This window comes from Melopsittacus undulatus, chromosome 9 (assembly GCF_012275295.1).
Source record: "Melopsittacus undulatus isolate bMelUnd1 chromosome 9, bMelUnd1.mat.Z, whole genome shotgun sequence".
In the NCBI taxonomy this organism is placed as follows: domain Eukaryota; kingdom Metazoa; phylum Chordata; class Aves; order Psittaciformes; family Psittaculidae; genus Melopsittacus; species Melopsittacus undulatus.
Genome location: NC_047535.1, coordinates 10114958 through 10134641, shown reverse-complemented (window position 1 = coordinate 10134641; position 19684 = coordinate 10114958). Strand labels below are relative to the sequence as shown.

Below are 19684 nucleotides of genomic sequence, written 5' to 3'. Positions count from 1 at the left end.
CTTAGTATGTCTGAATACTGTTACAGAGGCACTGCAGGACACTTGTATTACTCTTACCTTTTCGCTTTCCATGGCATTGGGGAGCTTAGTCACCTCGTGATCCTTGTGCTCACCAAAGAGTTTGTCAAAAGCTCGGATTGGTATCTTGCAAGTAGAACAAAAAACATCCCCTGATTCCTCCTCCTCACTGACAGCCTGACTGTTCCACTCATCTGAAATGCCACTGCTGCTGAGCCCCTCTCCGGACCGCATGGGGCTCTCGGCATTGTCTTCTGCTCTGGCTTTGCTCTCATCTTCATCTTGAGAAGTCTCACCAGGAAGTCCCCGTTGCTTTGTGCTTCGACTTTGATCTTTCACTGAAGAGCTGCTTTTTGATGCATTATACACAGAGCCTTGTGATTTTGCTTTTTCTGTGCGAGCAGATGGCCATCTGCTCTCCACCATCTCTGGATGTCCTCCAAGAAGCTCAAGCTCTTTTTCTCTATCCTCATCGAGTCCATACATCTTAGCCAATTCTGCAACCTCCTTTTCCAAGTCATATCCAGCTTCTTGTGAATGCTGAATTTTTTCACTACTCAGTGCAGATTCCCTTCTCGTATCTCCCAGAGATCTTTCTCCTTGACCAGACAGCTCTTCAGGAAAGATATCAAACCTCTCCTTTGAGCCATACAGATCCATGTGATAAAATATCAAGCCTCCAGCCTCAATCTCACTAGACTCTGGGACTGCTGGGGCTGCTGAATGACCAGTCAACTGGTCACTAGTTTCATACCCTCTTCTGCTGCCAGATCTGGATGACATTGGTATCCTTAGTGAGGCTTGTGAGATGACAAGTCTCAATCCTGTTAAAGATAAGAAAGATCCTTATCTACATACTCAGATATTAAGCATGAGATCTTTTGCTTGAAAATATATGGATGGAATAGGTTTGGCTGAGGACTGCTCAGGGCCTGGAGGTAGACATGGGAAAGACTTTGGCCGGCAGCTTTACTTACTAAGTGAAGCTTCTGAAGGGAAGCCACAGGTAGCTTGTTTTTTCTCACCTCCATGCAAAGCACAGCAGAGAGCTCTCCCTAGCATGCATCCTGTGTTTTCTGAGTGGCTCATCTGTGACCCTGATGTCTGATTTCCAGACTGTGGGGTACTCCTGTTCTTGGCTCAACAGTGCAACTGTGCTTCAAGTGTATTTAGCGTTGTTCTGTACAATTGGAGATGGCTTGGTTTGAAGTCTGCCCACCCTTCAGCTGCTCTCAAGCACTCTTTCTGAACCATTAGTTAGGCAATACTGTAGGATCCTCTCTTGTGACCACTGATGCCACATAACACACCAGGAAATGTACTGAAAAATCCTGTTCTGGATCTTTCAAGTTGCCATTCTTGATATTGAAACCTGAGGTTTCTTTTAACATTACTATCAGTCCAGGTCTTGGGTCCTTTCTATAAAACAAGGAAAAATACTGTCCTGTGGGGGTTCTCAGGTGCTGTGAAAATATGTTTTAACATTTTATGAAGCTCAGAAAAAAGATCAGTGATGATCTCCATGATAAAGCATACAGTAACACGGAAGCAAGGTGAGTCATTGACTCCTGAACTGAGAGAAGTCTGTTCTGACCTGGAGCTTGCACACTTTGTCCATTTTGTGCAATGTGGGAGGTGTGAAAAGCACATGGATGCAAAATGCAAAGGTATATGATAAAGTAAATGCACATGCATGAACATTAAAGGTTCAAGGCAATTTTAATGCTGACTCCCCAACCCCATGCTTTCCACCCAACCTATATTAACAACAGCACATGAAACAATATGAGTACAGAGGCAGTTCTCAGTCAGAGCTGTGAAGTGTCTGCAGCCCTCCACTGTTCACCAGCACAAACAAAATCATACCACAGAACTAGTCGGGTCAATTTCATCAGCAGGCTACTACTATAGGCAAAAGAGTTCATGGCAAGATTTCAGCTGAATATTAATGTATCTCTAGTTACATCTAGTCCTAGTTAAGTGAAGTATATGAAAGCTTTAAAACCACTTTCTCACAGAAAAAAAAATCCAAAAGGTCAGCCAGAAATCAAGGTTATCAGAGCTTCTGCAGAAGCTTTTACATAAGCTTTGCTTTCAATCTACCTTTTATGGTCTTTGTAGTTCTGAGTACTTGCTATCAAAATAATTTCATCAGTATGTTACCAATATTCCTGATTACTTAGCTAGGATTACTTAGCTAACAAAGTTAACACAGTTGGTGACTTATTAGAAAGCATCTTCTCAAACTGGTGAAAAACGCTAAGAAACTTCCCACTCTCTGGTTTCATACCAATGGCTGAATACCATCCAGCCTACCGATCGGTAAGAAAACACACACAGAAGTCCTCCATTTGTCTTCTGGCACTGCAAACATGGGTGTGGATTCTACAGCTAGCAATATCTTACTATAGACAAAACCACTGAAGTTAGGCAGAAATAGTATTTATGCTAAAGGCATAAATAAATCATGCAAATTCTAACATATTAAACAGAGAAAATGTCTTGACACATACCAGGAAATGTTCTCTGGCCCCCGTGAATACTTTTTTCTCCATAATTATTACAATAAGGCTTGCTTTAGAAGCTACTACTAACTAGAGAAGTAAATTAACAAGTATTTTCCCACTAAAATGAAATCAAATTACATAAATTAAAATCAGCATAATTAAGCTTGTCTGGAACCCTGCTGCCTAAATAAGATTTTCAGATGATTGCTCAGTTTACAGGCACAGATACAATTACAGTGAAGAATGTTCAAGTCAGTAACCATCAGTTATCAAAAATATATAATAAAGAATGCTACTACCTAAAAACTTGCCTTCTATCTTAAGACATCATAAATTCTTCTGACAGCTCAGATGGCATCAAACTTCACATTTATTTCCCCTAGTAAAAATTAATTCACATGAAATCAATTTGCTGCCACTTTCATATGACTGCAGTTGGAAGACATTGCTGTAACCCTAGACCGCCTCTTTGCTCAGATAGGGACATGCCAGCAATGAGCAATGGAACAAATATAGATGTGCTCCAGCTGTCCTTCAGCAGCGTGCTACTTGAGTGTCACCAGGATGAATGTCATACACTGAGAAAAGGCTCTGAACATTGATTCCTGGACCTGAAGTACTTGGAACAATTATAGAGAGCTCTTGCTAAGGCCAGAGCACCCTCTCACTTTCTGAGGTGGTATTAATAAACCCTGTAGAGTGCAGTCATTGACTTTAGGTGTGGTTTCCAAAGCTGTGGTGTTATGCGGAGTGTTGTGTGTGGGATACATGAAACATGCTTCCTGCACAAACTGACTTAAATGGCTGGATGCACACTTACAGCATTGCTGCACAATTAAATGGAAATACCTGTTCTGTTCTTTGCAAATGATTGATGGCAAAGTTATTTTCTCTGTTAAATTAGCAAAAGCTTTACTCTGCTAATCAAGATCAGAGTCTAGAAAAAATATTAAAATCCAGAATTTAGAAGAAATCTGAAATCGTAGTGTTGCATAAATATACATGCGCATACATCCCACCGTGTAGGTGTATGCTAGACCTCTGGAAAACTATTATAGTGAATAACGTGGACAATGGCCCAGCTAGGGTGGGTGTTCCCATAAACATATCCTTTCAGTGTGCGCTCAGCAGCAGTTCACCTGATAAAAAGCAGACTGTACATTACCACTGATTATTATGATTACTGTAGCACTTGAGCTTTATGTATCTATCTGCTCAAACCCCCAGCTGTCCAGCCTACATAACCTTTTGCTTGTGAACATGCTACTGAGCCAGCCTTGCTGACAAGAGCATTTTAAGTATGTCTGAGAACATTGCATTATATACATCTTGAGCTCAGGGCAGCACAAGGGGAAACATCCATTGGATCTTGACACAGCTCTGCTTTTCCCTCTTTTTTTCCAATTACACTTGGTGTCATTCCCTCACATTTCTAGCAGCGCAATTGTTTGCTGTTTTGCTAAGAGAATACAAGTTAATTACCCATGTAGTCACGATCTCATTAGTGCTGACAGTGCCTCCATCAGTTGTGGGATCAAAGCAGAAATGTTTTCACAGAAATGAGGTAGCCTTTGCTGAAATGTTAACATTTATGCTGCCAGACAGACTTTATTACTTTTTCAATTGAGAGCTCATTTTTGACCTTATGCTGTTAAGCTGCGCTATCTTGCAGGCCTTCATTTACTGAAAAATTAGTAATGTCAGCTTTGCTTCCAGTGGCTAGAATATAACATTTTTACTATGAATTTAATTCAGCCTTGCACACAAAGTCTGGATAAGAGATACGTGTTTTGTGAAAACACCTTTGCTCTCCACTCCCCTCAGAGGCCCATGAAGTGGTGGTATAGTAGGTATGACCACCTTAGGACTTAGTTGACTTAGGACAAGCACCATTTAACTGCAAGGTGGTTTGTGGACATGGCTTGTGGTAGTGGGGGACTGCATTCATGCTCTCCCCTGTCCATCAGTTCCATATCCACATCATAGTAAGCCACCAAATTGTTCAGGCAGGATTTCCCCTTAGTGAAGCCACGCTGGCTGTCACCAAGCACCTTGTTGTTTTTCATGTGCCTTAGCATGCCTTCAAGGAGAATCTGCTCCAAGATTTTGCCAGGCACAGAGGTGAGACTGACTGGTCTGTAATTCCCCAGGTCATCCATTTTCCCCTTCTTGAAAATGGGGGTTATATTTCCCTTTTTCCAGTTGTCAGGAGCTTCACCTGACTGCCATGATTTTTCAAATATGACGGACAGGCATAGAGCAGTAGATGTCATCTACCTGGACTTGTGCAAAGTATTTGACACTGTTCCATGTGACATCCTTGTCTCTGAATTGAAGAGAAATAAATTTGATAGATGGACCACTCGGTGTTATCAGCATTGTTCCAAGGCTGAAAGTCAAAAACACAGCCCTACCATCTGCCATGGACTGATCCAGACTGCACTGGAACAGGAGCAAGCTCCAGAACACCTGCAATACATTGATGACATTATCGTGCAGGGTGATACAGTGGAAGAAGTTCTTGAGAAAGGGAGGAAAATAATCCAAATCCTGCTAAAAGTCAGTAATTGGCTTTTGCCTAGAGAAGAAATCTGCTTGGACAGTGAAGTCAGCTGTGCTTCTCCATCAACATTTGTATTGATTGTACACATACCGATTGTTCAGCTGAAGGTCATCAACATTCAGGTCCTCAAATAAGTTTCACAGCAACTTTAGTGAAAACATTTCTGTTAATAACTTCTGAGTAACAAAACCTACCTGGCTGTGGTGAAACTTTGGAGTAATACAAAAGACAGAGATCTGCTCTTTGCTGTTTTCTTTTGCGTTTCCACTGATAGCTACTTTGTGCTTGTCTAGTCAGCTGTGGTTAAACTCGCATATACTAGCAGTCTGAGGCCACCCACCACCCCTATTTCAAAGGGTGGGGAAGGTGTGCAAGCATTCATTGGGCTCAGAGAAGGGCACAAGTTATGAAATTTAGCCTGGAATTCCAGGGAATGATGGCTGGGAGAAAAACTGCTGGGACACGGCTTTCCCTTAGCCAGTGTAGCCAAGGGCTCAGGCCCTGGGGTGCACTGAAATGGCGGTGGGGACCCCGTGAGATAACGCCCGTGCTGCTTCCCGCAGGGCTGTGTGTGCCTATGCGCCGGTACGCCGCTAGCCACGGAAACAACCACTTATTTCACAAAAATCACCGGTTCTCGCACACCTGGGGGCTTTCCACACTCATTGCACACGCCACACCCCCCCTCTAGTGTTTATTTCTGTGGCAGCCATGTGAGCCGGACCGCCCCGACCACGCCTTGGTCCCTCCTCTCGGGGCGACGTCCGCCAATGGGCCCGCGAGTTGCCGCGACGTCTCATGAGGGGCCCGCTCACTCACCGTGTGCTCGCTGTGCCTTTAAGGTCTGTCAGTTTCTGTTTCGTTCCGCGGGTCCGCCATCATGGAGCCGCAACCCGACAGCCTGGAGGGCTGGGTGGCCGTGCGGGACACCGCCTTCAGCGAGCCCCAGCCGCCGCCGCGGCTCCGCTTCCTCGTGGCCTGGAACGGCGTGGAGGGCGCTTTCGCCGTGACCTGCCACGGCCGGGCGGAGGCGGCGGCTCAGGAGCCGCAGAGCTGGGCCGGTCTCTTCTCGGCGTCGGCCCTGCGCGGCATCCACCAGCAGCTCTCAGCCGTCTGTCCGCGCCTGGAACACGCATTCCCCGCGCTGCCGTCCACACTGCCCGGCGTCGCCACCGGCGGGCTCTGGGCTGTTCTGTTTCCCGGCGGCACGGTGCCGAGCGAGGCTGAGGTGCAGGAGCTGTGCCGGGAGCTGGAGCTCTATCTGGGTTGGGCCTTGGAGCTCTGCGGCGGCCGTGTGGTACTGGACACCCTCTTCGCCGCCGACCGCCACCGCGACGATGAGTATTTCGAGAGTCTCCACGAGCTCCACGCGAAGGCCCTGCGCGGCCACCTGGCCCGGGCCAAGGAGGCCCTGAGGCGGGTACGGGCCCTGGGGCTGGGCGGAGGGTGGAGAGGTCTGAGTGGGGCAGTGGCCTTGGCAGGCCCCGCAGCCAGGCCAGCGGACACTTCCGGCGTGGGCCTGCTCTCGGCGAGGGAGCACAGCGGGCTGCGGGTGCTACAGGGCAACCCCCTGCTCTGCTGCAGGAAGAGACGAGTTTCCCCTTGGTGTAGGTCCACATAGACTGCTTTGTGTTGCAGGACAGCTCGCACGTGCAGCTCAGTTTTAGCACCTCACCTGGGAGTTGCATGTGTGAGGCTGGCAGCCTCTGCTGCAAGAGCTGCAGTCACTCAGGTCACACGCTTGGGTGATGTGAGCAAGGGTGACTAAGTCACTAATGTTGTCTTCCTTATAGTAGTGCCCAGTGTTCACATTAGTGCTAACACCAACACTTTTTTATTGTTTGGGAACCAAGTCAATTTTCTCAGGTACTGAGTGTCATCAGTCTTTGAGTGTTGCTTTATTAAGTGGGGAATAAGCCAGCAGTGTTGGGCAACCTGTATAAGACATTGGGGCACTTAATCTGCATGTGCTCCTGCAAAAACCACTTTGCTAAAAATATCCAGCAATGTTGTGCAATGGGTGGGATGGAAACTGAAAAGGAGAGTACAATCGTGCTCTCATCTTCAAACCTGTGAAGGTCTTGCACTGCCTGTTTGCAGTAATGTCTTTAACTTGGGGATTCTCAGGTTTTTATTAAAACAAACTTAGCCATTGACCTATGCCAAACAGATGTTTTGTAGTCAGAGAAATTGTGTTTAAGTGTCAAATTCTGGCCTAATGATTGTAGGATCAAATGCTGTCTGTCCTTTCTCCCTTTACTGCCATAAGCTGCTGCTTGCTGTAGATATGTTCCTGCATTTTTTTTCCCTGTTGTGGTTAAGCACAGGTTTAAAAGATGGTAGCTAGTAACATGCTTGCAATTAGGACACTGGTATGTTAAAACAAGCGCTTACAAGTACTTTAAGCTCAGCAGTGTGTGGCTGCTTTAGTTTCTTGGAGTATCTTTGCAGTCTACTTCATGGCAAAGTAAGCTAAAAGGTATTTTATGAAAATGATCATCCTTTGGAGAAAAGTTAAGACAGTTGGCTTTAGCCTTCTGTTTCCTAGTTCACTTCAGTATTTCACAGCTGTAACAACATTACTGTTTCAGAAAGACAGTTTAAAACCACAACTTTGGCTTAAATGAACTTTATGCACCCTCTTGTATACAAAAGCTATTGTGTCTGTAACTGATTGTAACAGTTCATGGCCCTTGCAGGCCTAACAGTGACACAAATTAATTGCAGTCTAGACCAAGTTATGCAGCATTCAAGACATAAACCCTACCTCGTTCAGTGCTAAACTAGCCTTAAGTATTGGAGCATACCCCCTCTTCTCTTCCCTCCTTACAGAGCTGTGAGCACAGCCTTCCAAGAAGGCCTGTGTTTCTCAGTGGAATTTAGTGGTGTTCTCTCAGCTGGCTCATTCTGTCCTGGCAGATAGAGCACACCATGGTCTCTGCTAGCTGCTGTCAGGAAATCTTTGACACTTCAGTTGGTGCCAATAAACAAATGCAGTTGAGGGAAGTTTTCAGCTCTGTGTTTTGTCATAGAAGCAAATAAATACCTTAAATAAGGACGAGTGTATCAGGAAGGTAGTTCTTCCATGGAAGAATTACAAGTTACAAAGTATAGTGTCACTACAACTGAGATTAGAATAACCTATTCTAAATTATCCATTTGTTTAACTGCATTTAAGGAATTTAACTGCAGGTTATATCAGGAATAGAAATCAGTTTCTGAATTCTTGTTTTAAATGGCAGTTTGATTTTTTTTCTGTGCCCAAAGTCAGCAATTCTGGATCCAGAAATTAATTTCCTAGTATCAGGCATTTACTAATTGTGGAAGCAATGCAAGAGTTAGTTTAAGAATACTTTCCTTGTCTTTCTAGTACACAGATTTCCCCAGTTTCCCATTCACATTCATAGAAAGCAGCAACAAAGTCATCTGCACACAGCTATTAGAATTTCTGTGGTAGAAGCCCTAGGCATGTTATTCCTTGCAGTCTCCCAGTGCAATGTGCAGCAGTTGGTGCCTTTAACAGTGAGATATTAAAAGAGATTTCCAGCTAGGGTTGGCTGCTGAATGCCTGGTGTATAGCTCCTGTGCAGAGGGAAGTCTTCCCTGCTCATTGAATGACAAACGGTAGGGCCTTTCCACCAGAGCTTGTCAGCAATCAGCACACAAAGCAGCTGAGACTGATTTACCTTTTATCCTGTTAGATTCTTCAGCAGCATAAAAGTGCTGACACAATGGTCGCTTTGATGAAGGTTTATGAAGAAGAAGACGAAGCTTATCAGGATTTGGTCACCATGGCAACACAATTCTACCAGTATTTACTGCAGCCCTTCAGAGATATGCGAGAGCTGGCGACACTGTACAAACTGGAAATCCTGGTAGGTCTGCCATTACAGAGCCAAAGGCAAAGTTACATAGTAGGGCATCAGCTGCTTTTGGAGCAGTTTAGACTCAAATTAAGACTTAACATTCTGTACTTCTGTCTGTACCTACCTTTTTTTTCCCCTGGCGAGCCATCAAAAGTGACTGAGAAATTCTGAGTCAAGGCAGAAACATTTTCAGAGTCCATTGTAGTGGCTTGAATAGAACTGCAGCTGTCTTCCCACCTGTGCCCCCCTTACCTCTGTTTTGAGGAACTAAAGGAATCCCCAAGCTCCAGCTCTCGGGGTTTTTTTCTCTGGTAGGCTGAATTTACAGAGATTTAAGTAGCCTTTGTTGTGGCACTGAGAATGCAGAGGTTCCTGGATGCTGAAAGTCTAAATCTCAAGATAAAATATCCAGTATCCCATACTAAAAATTAAACTGAAAATTGGAAGGGGTTAAACAAAGTTTGTTTCTGTATTTAAAAAAAAAGGGGGGTATTTAGGTTCATGTGCACTTTGTGAATTTGAAAATACTCTCTTACATTTCTTTTCTATATCCCTTCCTGGGTGAAAGAGCTGCCCTGAAGAACCTGGCAGGGCAATGTGCTGTCAACACATGGGGGAAAATAGAAAAGAACATTGTACATAGAAGAGTGGGTTTGAGTTACTTTTAGTAACACCTAAAAATACTTGTGTTGGACATGATTTTTAAGGGATAGTTTAAAAAAATTTTAGGAAGTAAGTTAATCCAGATTTTAGGGTGAAGGCATGATTGGTGAGCAAAGGTTCTGAGTTAGCCTAGAGAATGAGGAACAAAGTAATACTATAGACATGAGTAGTGATTTGCTCTGTGACAGATGAGGAAGAGGTCGTGTTTGCTGCTATGCTCTGCCTTGCTTGAAAAGTCTCTGCAGGCTGCACTACTGGGTGGTTACTCGGAATTTTGTCTCGTTGCAGAAATCTTTGCAGTATGATAATTTGGGGCCTAGAAGAGTAGAAGCTTTGCAGAAAGATGCTGAAGTATGGACTAAGCGAGCTGAGAATGCTGTGTGCTCCATTCAAGATATCACTGTGAACTACTTCAAGGAAACTTCAAAGGCTCTGACAGGTAATTTGAGTGATTTACACAAAAGTTCTGTAAATACTTAACTTGAGGGACTGAGAGCTCTTCTTACCACATTTGTTGATGTCTCTCTGCAGACCCCGAGGTTAGGATAGGTGTCCAGCTTAAGAAAGAAGCATTTTATTCACTTAAGATTCATATCTTATAACCAGTTTCATTTGCAACTTGCATTTGACTTGCATACAAATATTATCAAGGCCTGAGACTTATGGCTGCAAGGCTCTGAACAAAAACCATGTACGCTTCTAATGCTTGATATGCAGGCCTCAAGGAGTGAATTGCTGTGTAACCGTTAAGGCATGTTGCCATGGTATAGTCAAGTATTTTACTTACATATATAAAATAAATATAACCTTTTAGTCTTTAAATTTCTAAAGAACCTTCAGAAATTGTTTAATTGCATCAGCGTTTTAAAGTACTGTAGCTATAGACACAAGGGATATTGGTAGACCGCATTTCTCATAATACTGCAATGTTTTAATCTGCAGGAATGCACAAACAGATGGAACAAGATCAAGAAAGATTTGGTAAAGCCACCTGGGCATCAGCTTTGCCACGACTAGAAAACCTGAAATGTATGTTAGCTAAAGAAACTCTTCAGCATCTGAGGGCTAGAGAGTTGTGCCTGAAACACAAGAAAGCTGGCATTCAGAAAAACGTAAGACCTTGCAAAGCTGTCTTTTCTGTCACTGTTGTGTGAAGGGCTGGTCAAAATCTACCGAAGTGGTTATGGATGTAAACTTTCAAAGTCTTTGTGAAATGGTTTAGCTTTTCAACATGGCTTTAAGTTGTGGAAAAATGCATGTCTGCAGTTTCTTTTAAAATTGCTCCTGCATGTGCGGGACACTGAGCAGAAGTTAAGATACACTTTTACAGTTCAAGTGTGATGTTAGTATTTGTGATACTAACCTTTAAAATTGTTAGTTTTAGGGAGACAAGGACTAGATATTATTTTCAGACAACACTGCAAAATAAAGATATTTAGTTTTAATCTTCTGATGTTCTTGATTTGATGGCATCTAACTGCTGCTAAGAAGACCTGATATGTATTTTTCAAGAGTAGTGTACTGTACCATATATGATTGTTTTCAAGAGCAGTATTGCTTGTATGGATTATAGTGAAGTCTTTCCTGGTAGAGTTAAGATAAAATTACAGTTTAGGTAAATAAGACTTTCTGCTCCTCATGAGTTTCTGCTCCAAGCCATTTCTAACGTTCCGCAGTTTCCATACCAAATCATAGTAAGTAGCTGTCAGTTAGGCCAGGTTCTGTGCAGGTACTTGTGCATCCATGCATATTTCATGTTGTGTGTTTTGTTATTAATGCTTTTTATTTTCTATAAACACAGATGGAGAACCTCAGTGAACAAGAAGAGAACTTAACTGTAGTGGAGGAGCTGGAAGTACAGTATTATGAAGTGCAGCTGGAATTATATAATGTACAGCTTGAAATATTGAAACATGAAGAGATGCTGCTTATTGTACAGACGGACACTTTAAGGAGACAGATTCAAGGTAAGAAGAAACAAATATCTAAGCACATATTCAAAACACAGGAGTGATGTAGCCTGCTTTGTTTTCATTTAACAAAAAAAAAACAAAACTGGTTTATTGTCATTGCTCAGGTCTCAATAGTAGAAAGCATCACTGGGAACCAGTGATGACATGGCACCATCTGATATTTTGTCATCTGACTAATTGGACACTAATTTGATAATATAAGTTAAAAAAAAAAACAAACTACACTGTTCATTAATACTGACTGCAACTGTGATATGTGCATGCACTGGTCCAGCATATGGAATAACTTATTGACAGAACTTAACTGCTCTCATAGTTACAATGCCTATGCATAGAAACTTTGGATATCATGACCTGCTGAAATGGGTCCTGAAATGCATCACAAATCTGTTATAATTTAACATGTAAAAATTACAAGATTACATCCTGCAATGACAGAAATAGGTGATTATAGCTAGATGATACTTGAGTACTCCTATATTCCTGTTTCAGTGTCTCTTTGTAACATGTTTATGATCAAATTAGGCACCAGTCTTGTTTATGTTTATTGGTGCTTATGAGTTCTCTGTTACTGTGTACACTGTGATGTAAACATTGCTCCTGCTTGTTGCATAATTACAACCTGGTAAATAGTAAAATAAGTCACCCAGTGTTCATCAGAACAGTCTTCAATTTCCAGGAAAACTCTAGTTGTTGAAAGGAGGAGTTAAAGCACAGAGAGACATTTGAAAGAGGAAGCTAAATAACAACAAATGCTAACAGCATAGATTTGATTCTGCAAAGCACCCCTGTGAGTAACATGACATGTTTGTGTAGGACTTTGAAAGACCAAGCTTGGCTCTGGAGCATTACATGTTCTAATAACTAATTCACTGCCTTCAGTGGCTTTTAAAATGTCATTAGCTCTTTAAATGTTTAAATAACTGTGGCAATTTGGGAGTTTTTAAAAAAATGCCAAATGCCTTTTTAGAGAAACAGGATGAAGTTGTTTACTATGATACATGTGAAAATCCTGAGGAGCTCAAGGTCATTGAACAGACAATGGGACAACATTACGCTAACTTGTCAGAAATGATGATGCTGAGGCAGAAGACTAAGCAGTTGGAGACAAAGCGTGGGACTGTCTGTGCGAGGAGAGCCTACCTCAGGAACAAAAAAGTAAATGCAGTCCTGGAGATGTGCATTTTTTTTTTTTAGCTGATATCTTGACTCACAAGGGATGGACAGCAAGCAGCTAGGGAAACTTTGGGTGGAGCATACAAAGTGATTCAGTGCCAAGGCGTTCAGAGAGAGGGGCCGTATGATTTTAAGTCAGCTTTACACTCCACTGTGTGGTGCAGGTACCTCTCTAGCTTAAGACAGCACAACCTTTCATGGGGGTGACCCAGGAGGGGTTCCCTTATCACCTAAACCTCACCAGAGCCCTGCTGTAGTCAGCTGGAGCTTTGCCCTGGCAGCCTTTACAAAGCAGCTGCAGTACAGGAGGAGGAAACCTGTCCTGCAAGGAAGGAAGCTGCAGTGACAGAACAGCTCACACAGAGATACTTTACCTTTGAATTGGAGAGAGGGGAACATTTAACTTCTGTAATTCTCTATCCAACCTCTTCATTCTGCGTAAGTGGCAGTTTTTTCCATTGTTTCCCATTCAGAGTAGAACATGAGGAAGACACAAGTGAGATCACAGTTGAGTCTTAACCTTCCCAGTGAGCTGAGCTTACCTTACACCTGCACAGTCCTGCTGGGGTAGAGAGCAGAGTTTAGCTCCCATCTGTCAGGCCTTTTACTCATCACTAGCCTGGACAAAATGGGAATGACACTGGAAATGTTTTGTGAGCCATCATTGTCTCTTGCTTGCAACTGCTTCCTCAGCAGACACTTCCTTTGCTTCTGTTTTCATTCACTTAATTGCTGTCTCTTGGTTACATAACACTGAAGCCAAATACCACATGATTTGCAAATGCTTGCCTAGCCATGTGGATAATTGCCCTCTGTACAGTGACAACTAGCGACTCCCAGAGAAGGTACTGAAACCTGCAGCTTCTCTGTGGCACTTCTTACTAACAGAAGGAGCCCCTGCTAGGCATTCCTTGTGCTTCTCAGACCTTTGCTTCTGCTTCCCTGGCTTTTGTACTTGTGAAAGTAGCCTTGCATTTTTGTAATGGCCTGCTAACTTCCCTCTTGCTGCCTTCTTCATGTCTTTGCACCTCTTCACTCCAGCTGGTACCTGGGTGAAATTTCTTCAGACCTTGTTTCTGCCTTTCCCCCCAACACCACCTTTTTCTCTTGTTTTTAGCCTAAGTGTAAGACAGAGGGATTGGTTCAGATCTGGGTATGTTTCCTCTGCAGTATGAGTAACTCTATCACTGATAAGGAGAGCAAAAAATTCCACTGGCTTTAGTCATGAAGGAGTCCCACAGACTTCACTTTCAGGGTCTCACATCTGCCATTAGTTGAGCTTAGCCATCATTGGCAGAGCCAAATACTCAGCCTTAGTCACTGTTCAGTGGCTTGCACACAGGAGTTAATGGCATAGATGATGCACAATAAAAGTGAGCTAACCAAGGGTTGCATGAATTCTTGTGTTCTACCAGGATCAATGTGAAATAAACCATCAGCAGAGATTGCAACAGGCAGAAGAGAGCAAAAAACGCTTCCAGCAGCATCACAGCATACAGATAGTGAGTACTGAATAGCAGTCTTCGAGAACCCGGTAGTTGCATGTTTTCACACACTAATACTCGTGTTTTAATGCAGAAGAGAGACAAGCAAAAAGAAGAGGAGAAAAAGAAAAAAGCATGGATAAGCCAGGAACGTCAGAAAACACTGGAGAGGCTGAAAGCATTCAGGGAGGTAAGTGCTGTAAACTACAGTAGTCCTAAATGGTGTCAAAACATGACAACAGAAAGTAGCTATAGGTCATGGTCCAAATCAGAGACAACTGTTTGGATAGCCCAAAATAGGGTTGCATGTAATGTGTCAAGAGGGTTAAATCCACTAACGACAAAGTTTCCAGTTGCAGAACCTGTTACAAAGAACATGAGGAAATGGCTTTGAAAGAAATACATTGATATTCATTTAAATTTGTTCAGGGTTGAATTTTCTGCCTCAGTAGGTGAATGTTACAGGTCTGTACTCTGTGGCTTTTTGCCTCTTTTAGGGGTTGATGTTTTGGCCAGTCCAATGGAGATGTGACCTCCTGCCTTATAATTTGTTTTACAGAAGCGTCCAGCTCATGTTGTTCTGAAAACATCTCGTCCTCTGCCTCTCAGTCCCAAGTTGCCACAAAGCATCACTCAACAGGTTGCAGTACGGTCCCCTCCACCTTTGTTGAGAGCAAGGGCAGCTCTAGAGCAGCCAAAGAGTATACTGCTAGTAGAAGCCCAGGAATCAAAAGCTTTGCAACAAAATACCCCAGCAGATACCCCTGTCCAGATTCTTGTTACTTGTGGTGACACAGAGGAGCAGAAGCACAGTGAGGGATTGATGGACTCTCCATCCTCATCACCACCACCTCCTCCATCCCCTCCTCCTTTGCCTCCTTCTCCCCCACCTCCCCTCTTACCTCTTGAACTCCCTCCTCCCCCACCTGCCCTCTTACCTCTTGAACTCCCTCCTCCCCCACCTCCCCTACCTCCCCCACCTCCTCCCTTACCTTTCCAACCCCATCTTCCCCCTCCTCCCCCCCCACCTCTTCAGTTAAAGACACCATCAGCAACAGAGGATAAGCCACTTCCTCTCAGCTCCAATAACCCCAGTGCACTGCACAGACAGGATGACTCATCTGGAAGGTCTATAAATGATTGCATAGGTAAGAAGGCTCACCCTGGTGTCTTTATTTTTTTATCGCATTTCCTGTATTTTTCTGTTCTCCTTCCCTCTGGCTCTGGACAGGAGTAGTGTGCAGTCTTGCTTAAGAGAATGAAGCTCTTGGAAAACTGAGTCTTAAGAAACCATGTACAGTAACACTGACTATAACTCAGGATATTAAATGAATAACAATGATTTCTGTATCCTGCGTGATACACTTCACAGGGTCCTGATACTCAGAGCGTGACTGGAGCATTTTTTGGGGCACTGCTGTCAAATGGGTCAGTATTTTAGGACTTCTGAATCTCTGCTGTAATCCTGTATTAAGTACGGCCTTACAAGTTAGTTTAAGCCATACTTAATCACAGCAGTACTTGTTCTGTGGACTTGGTTTTGGTACTTGGTTCAGGACTTGCATTTCTCATGACACTGAAAATCCCATTGCTGTAAGAGGTTGGAAGGTGTCAGAAGAAATCCCAAGGAGAGGGGGTTCATTAATGTTGTTTGGTGAGAAGCAACTTTTAATTTCAGGCTTGTTCTTGCCACGGTTTTACAACTTGTGAACTGAAGGTGGTATTCTGATTGAGGATTAATCACCTGCCCAGTCAGAAGATCACTGTAGGCAAATTGGTAGTTGTACTAAGGCTACACCTGAATGTTCTTAATTTATGTACTACAGAGCTAGCAGTTGGGCTGTTTATGTTGTAAGGTATGCACAGACTGTGTCCACTTACAATTTGTGTGGTTTCTAGATGGAGGTTTCTTAAGAGAATTAATGCAGAAGTCAACCAGAATTTGAAGGGCAGATGGATAGCTTTGACATACTAACATCCCCAGGGCAAAAATTCTGTTACACCTCTGCTTTGTTAGCAAGATCATGCAGGTGTAAGTGGAGGCTGAACTCAGCAACTGAAACAGTAGTTTGAATGAGATTAGAGCTCAGCAGCCTCCCAAGACCGCACTGGTTACATCCGAACAGGCTTATTTTTATCTCTAAAGCAAGCAGATATTTTGACTATGTCAGGGAGATTGATCTGAGTTGGAAGGCAGCAATTTTTTATTGTCATTTTTCAGTGGAGCTTTTGCTAGAATGAAGCATGTCTTTAAATGTGGTACATTCCTTTTCCTGTTCGGATGTTTTATGATTAGTCTAAGCAGTCTTTGTATCCTCTCAGTTAAGAGGCAATCCACAGGCAGAAATACCAAGGAAAGTTCAGCCCTTTCAGTATGACCTGGAAGTACAGGCAGTTCAAGGGCTGAGACACAGTCAAGTTTCCAGGAGGAACTATTGTGGACCAGTGTGAGGACTTCAGTCTGAGAGGTCTGTGGAATAACTCTACCACGGACACTCTGAGGAAGCTTTGATTAGCAACAGGAGTTATACACGAGAGTAATCTGATTGCTGCTGGAACAGCCTTGCTACATAAATAAATACTAGCTACTAAGCTAATATTTACGACCATTCACAGCCTAATGTTGATGTCCTTTCATTATTTTTGGATAAGAAAAATCCCTTTTAGTTTATTGAAGCCTTTATTGGACAGATCTGCTTGGTTGTTCACACCTATTTCATAAAGAAAACCAGCTTGTTAATTGCTGTAATAGTAATTGCTAAAACACTGAAACAGCTTCGTAAGTGGGTTGGTTTTAGTTACACATGAACTACTCGTGTCTTTGTACATGAAAAGCCAGAAGAGTTTAACATTCTGGTGTTGAAAATACTGTATGTAATGAGTTAACATACTTTCCAAGGGGAGTCTCTCTTATAATTTGTTAGTTTAGCTAGTCTTTTACCAGGCAGCCCGTTTGATCAATGGACTTAAGACTTTCTTACTTGAAGGCCTGGTGAATCTTTGCTTGATCTTTTCTGGCATTTTGGACTCTGAAGGTACCACAAGATTTAGCAGAATATTACGTTTCAACTGCTTGATGTTAATCACATAATCTTAGGTACTGTGTGCATTGCAAGAATATTTCCAGCTGTGAGCCACAGATGGTCTGGACCTGTGACTGTAGGAGACGACTGCTGTCCTGGGAAACTTGCTTCCCTGTCCAACAGTCTGAAGCTAGCAACAAAGAGTCTAACAGAAGGAATAAAATGCAAATTACAGCATGTATAAAGAGAACTAGTGGAAGCTCTCTCTGTATGGTGTCCTTTGTGGTCTGAAGTTCAGAAACATACGCCTGAGATTTAAATCGTGTTGCAAAATGGGAATTATATTTTAAGTCTATACAGAAAAGAGCTGCCTGGCTGCCTGCTAAGGGTCTGATCTGGCTCCCACTGACTTCAGTGGTGCAGTTTCAAGCCCTTCTACTCAAATCTTTTCATTTTTCTCTTGGCTGAGCAGAAATGCAATTGACAGTCCCAGCAGGCATCTGAGCAAGCTAGGAGGAATGGGAGATCGTTTCTAATGCAGAATACAAGAGACTTTTTGGTGCAGTGAATTTTTTTTGAAAGCCCATAAAGTTGTAATGAAAAAGAAGCATCCTCCTTTGTGTATAATTTCTTCCTTAGAGCACAACCTTGTATAATGTTAAAGAGGCATTGGATTCTCAATTCAAGATATAAAAGCTTTAACTGCTTTTTAGAAGCAGTTCCAGAGCCTGGTCTTGCAGAAGCTTGAAAGTGTCTGTGCCAGAACAGACTATTTTTCCTGTCTGTAGCAAAGACCAAGAGGAAGAACCCTGAATACTTGGGTAGGGTTTTATACCTCTAAGTGTGGTTGTCCTGTTTTTTTCTGGTAATAATAAATTTATCTGTTGCAGGTTCCATGGATGAGGTTTTGGCTTCTCTAAAACGCGGTGAAGTTCATCTTCGCAAAGTGGAACAGTCTGATCCGTATGCCTCTGTGAAGGACAACATCCTCTCTGCTATAAGGCAGGGAGTTAAACTGAGAAAAGTGAATCGACATACTGAGAAAGATGTCAGTAAAGGACCCCCTAATGATTTTGAGAGAAGCATTAAGGCAGCCATCCAGAGAATTAAGAAAGTGTCTGCTGATTCTGAAGAAGAAGAGAACAATGATCAGTATAATGGAGAATGGGACAGCTAGCCAGTTCAGTGAGATAGACTTAGTGACTGGAACAGAGTGTGTGTCTCATTTTGCACATTGTAGAAGACTGTCTCTTTCAAAATGGAAGAACAGTGTGGTTGTGTGAGTGCTCTTTTCATAGTCCAAAATGTCTAGTAAAGTAAAAGAATCCTATTGAATTTCTATAGGACCTGCAGATTCTTACTTTTGCATGAGAAATCGTACTCCAAATTGTGCTTGCATTAATAGATATTTCTGGCTCAACCGTGTAGGGTTTTCACTTCAGCTATCTGACGATCAGCTGAAATGTTGGATTGAAATGTACATTGTTACCGCACAATAGGTAATGCCATTACAACAAAGTTTGAAGAGTGATAACTTAAAGTCTACTTTGTCAGATGGAAGCAGAACCAAATCTGTGGTGACAGAGGCAGATCAGAAAACTTTACATAATCTGGAACCTCGTATTCCTACCTCCATTGTCCAGAAAATTCTTTAACATTTTGTTTGTCTAATACAGCTCACTCCCAAATAATCCATGGATAGTCAATTTATCATTTTGTTATAAAGAGTGTGTTCATGAATGGGCTTGATAATGCTGAATAGGAAAATTAGTATGAAGTTTGAAACTATTGTAGTAATTACTGAACAGTTTACTTTCTAGCTGGACATTTAAATACAGAATATTTTTAAATGCTAGATGTTTTTTCTACATCTAGAAGGAACCGTTGGCAGGAAAGAGACAAAATATTGTGTATAATATTTTCTGGGATCTAGCCCTGTAGCCCAGAGCTGCATTTCTCCACTGCGCACATCAATACATGAATTTGTACTCTCATGAATTTAAATTACCTGATAGCCTTATAAATGTCAGGGATGTGCATTGTGCCTGTGACCTGACTATTTAAAAATTCACCTACGTTCAATTTAGAGACTGTTTCTGGGTGGATAGTGATAAAGAAAGATTCAGTTTCTTTTGGAGTTCATACTGACCCTTAATAAACATATATCCTGATGGAAGGAGTGGATTCAGTGTGCTGTCATTTTAGGATGCAGCTGTGAACTAAGCACTTAGCCCGTGGTATTCTGGGTTTTGATAGCAAGTGGCAGCTACACAGCAACTGTGCTTTCTCACTAATGGTTTATGTAAATGCCCTTATTTTCTCAAATATTTATGAATTGTAATTTGGTAACAAAATTGCAAATCCAGTGCTTTAATTCCCTGTTTTACTATAGAATAGCAAATCTGTTTAAT

At 42.6% G+C, this 19684-nt stretch overlaps 2 protein-coding genes across 2 annotated transcripts in view; one reads left to right on the top strand and one right to left on the bottom strand.

The window, feature by feature from the left end:
• The window catches only part of FSD2 (fibronectin type III and SPRY domain containing 2), a 21360-nt gene extending 15264 nt beyond the window's left edge, over positions 1 to 6096 (bottom strand). Inside the window, exons 1-2 of the mRNA XM_005148724.4 lie at positions 5908 to 6096; positions 58 to 842 (exon numbers count right to left, since the gene is read on the bottom strand). Coding sequence (XP_005148781.2) covers positions 58 to 801 — 744 coding nt within the window. The 5' untranslated portion in view covers positions 802 to 842; positions 5908 to 6096. The remainder of the gene's footprint in view (positions 1 to 57; positions 843 to 5907) is intronic.
• WHAMM (WASP homolog associated with actin, golgi membranes and microtubules) lies at positions 5909 to 19684 on the top strand. The gene is made up of 11 exons (XM_034066198.1): positions 5909 to 6508; positions 8790 to 8963; positions 9906 to 10056; positions 10560 to 10729; positions 11419 to 11584; positions 12561 to 12748; positions 14182 to 14268; positions 14345 to 14440; positions 14810 to 15114; positions 15199 to 15398; positions 18164 to 19684. Exons 1-11 carry the CDS (start codon positions 5969 to 5971, stop codon positions 18448 to 18450), a joined length of 2364 nt encoding a protein of 787 aa, XP_033922089.1. The 5' UTR covers positions 5909 to 5968; the 3' UTR covers positions 18451 to 19684.

What these genes read in the sequence shown, in the direction of transcription:
- WHAMM (XM_034066198.1), top strand. Translation starts at nt 5,969, where the DNA reads ATGGAGCCGCAACCCGACAGCCTGGAGGGCTGGGTGGCCGTGCGGGAC. An exon ending in CCTACCTCAGGAACAAAAAA is followed by an intron (nt 12,749 to 14,181) that starts GTAAATGCAGTC and finishes GTGTTCTACCAG; the next exon opens with GATCAATGTGAAATAAACCA. An exon ending in GGCTGAAAGCATTCAGGGAG is followed by an intron (nt 14,441 to 14,809) that starts GTAAGTGCTGTA and finishes TTTGTTTTACAG; the next exon opens with AAGCGTCCAGCTCATGTTGT.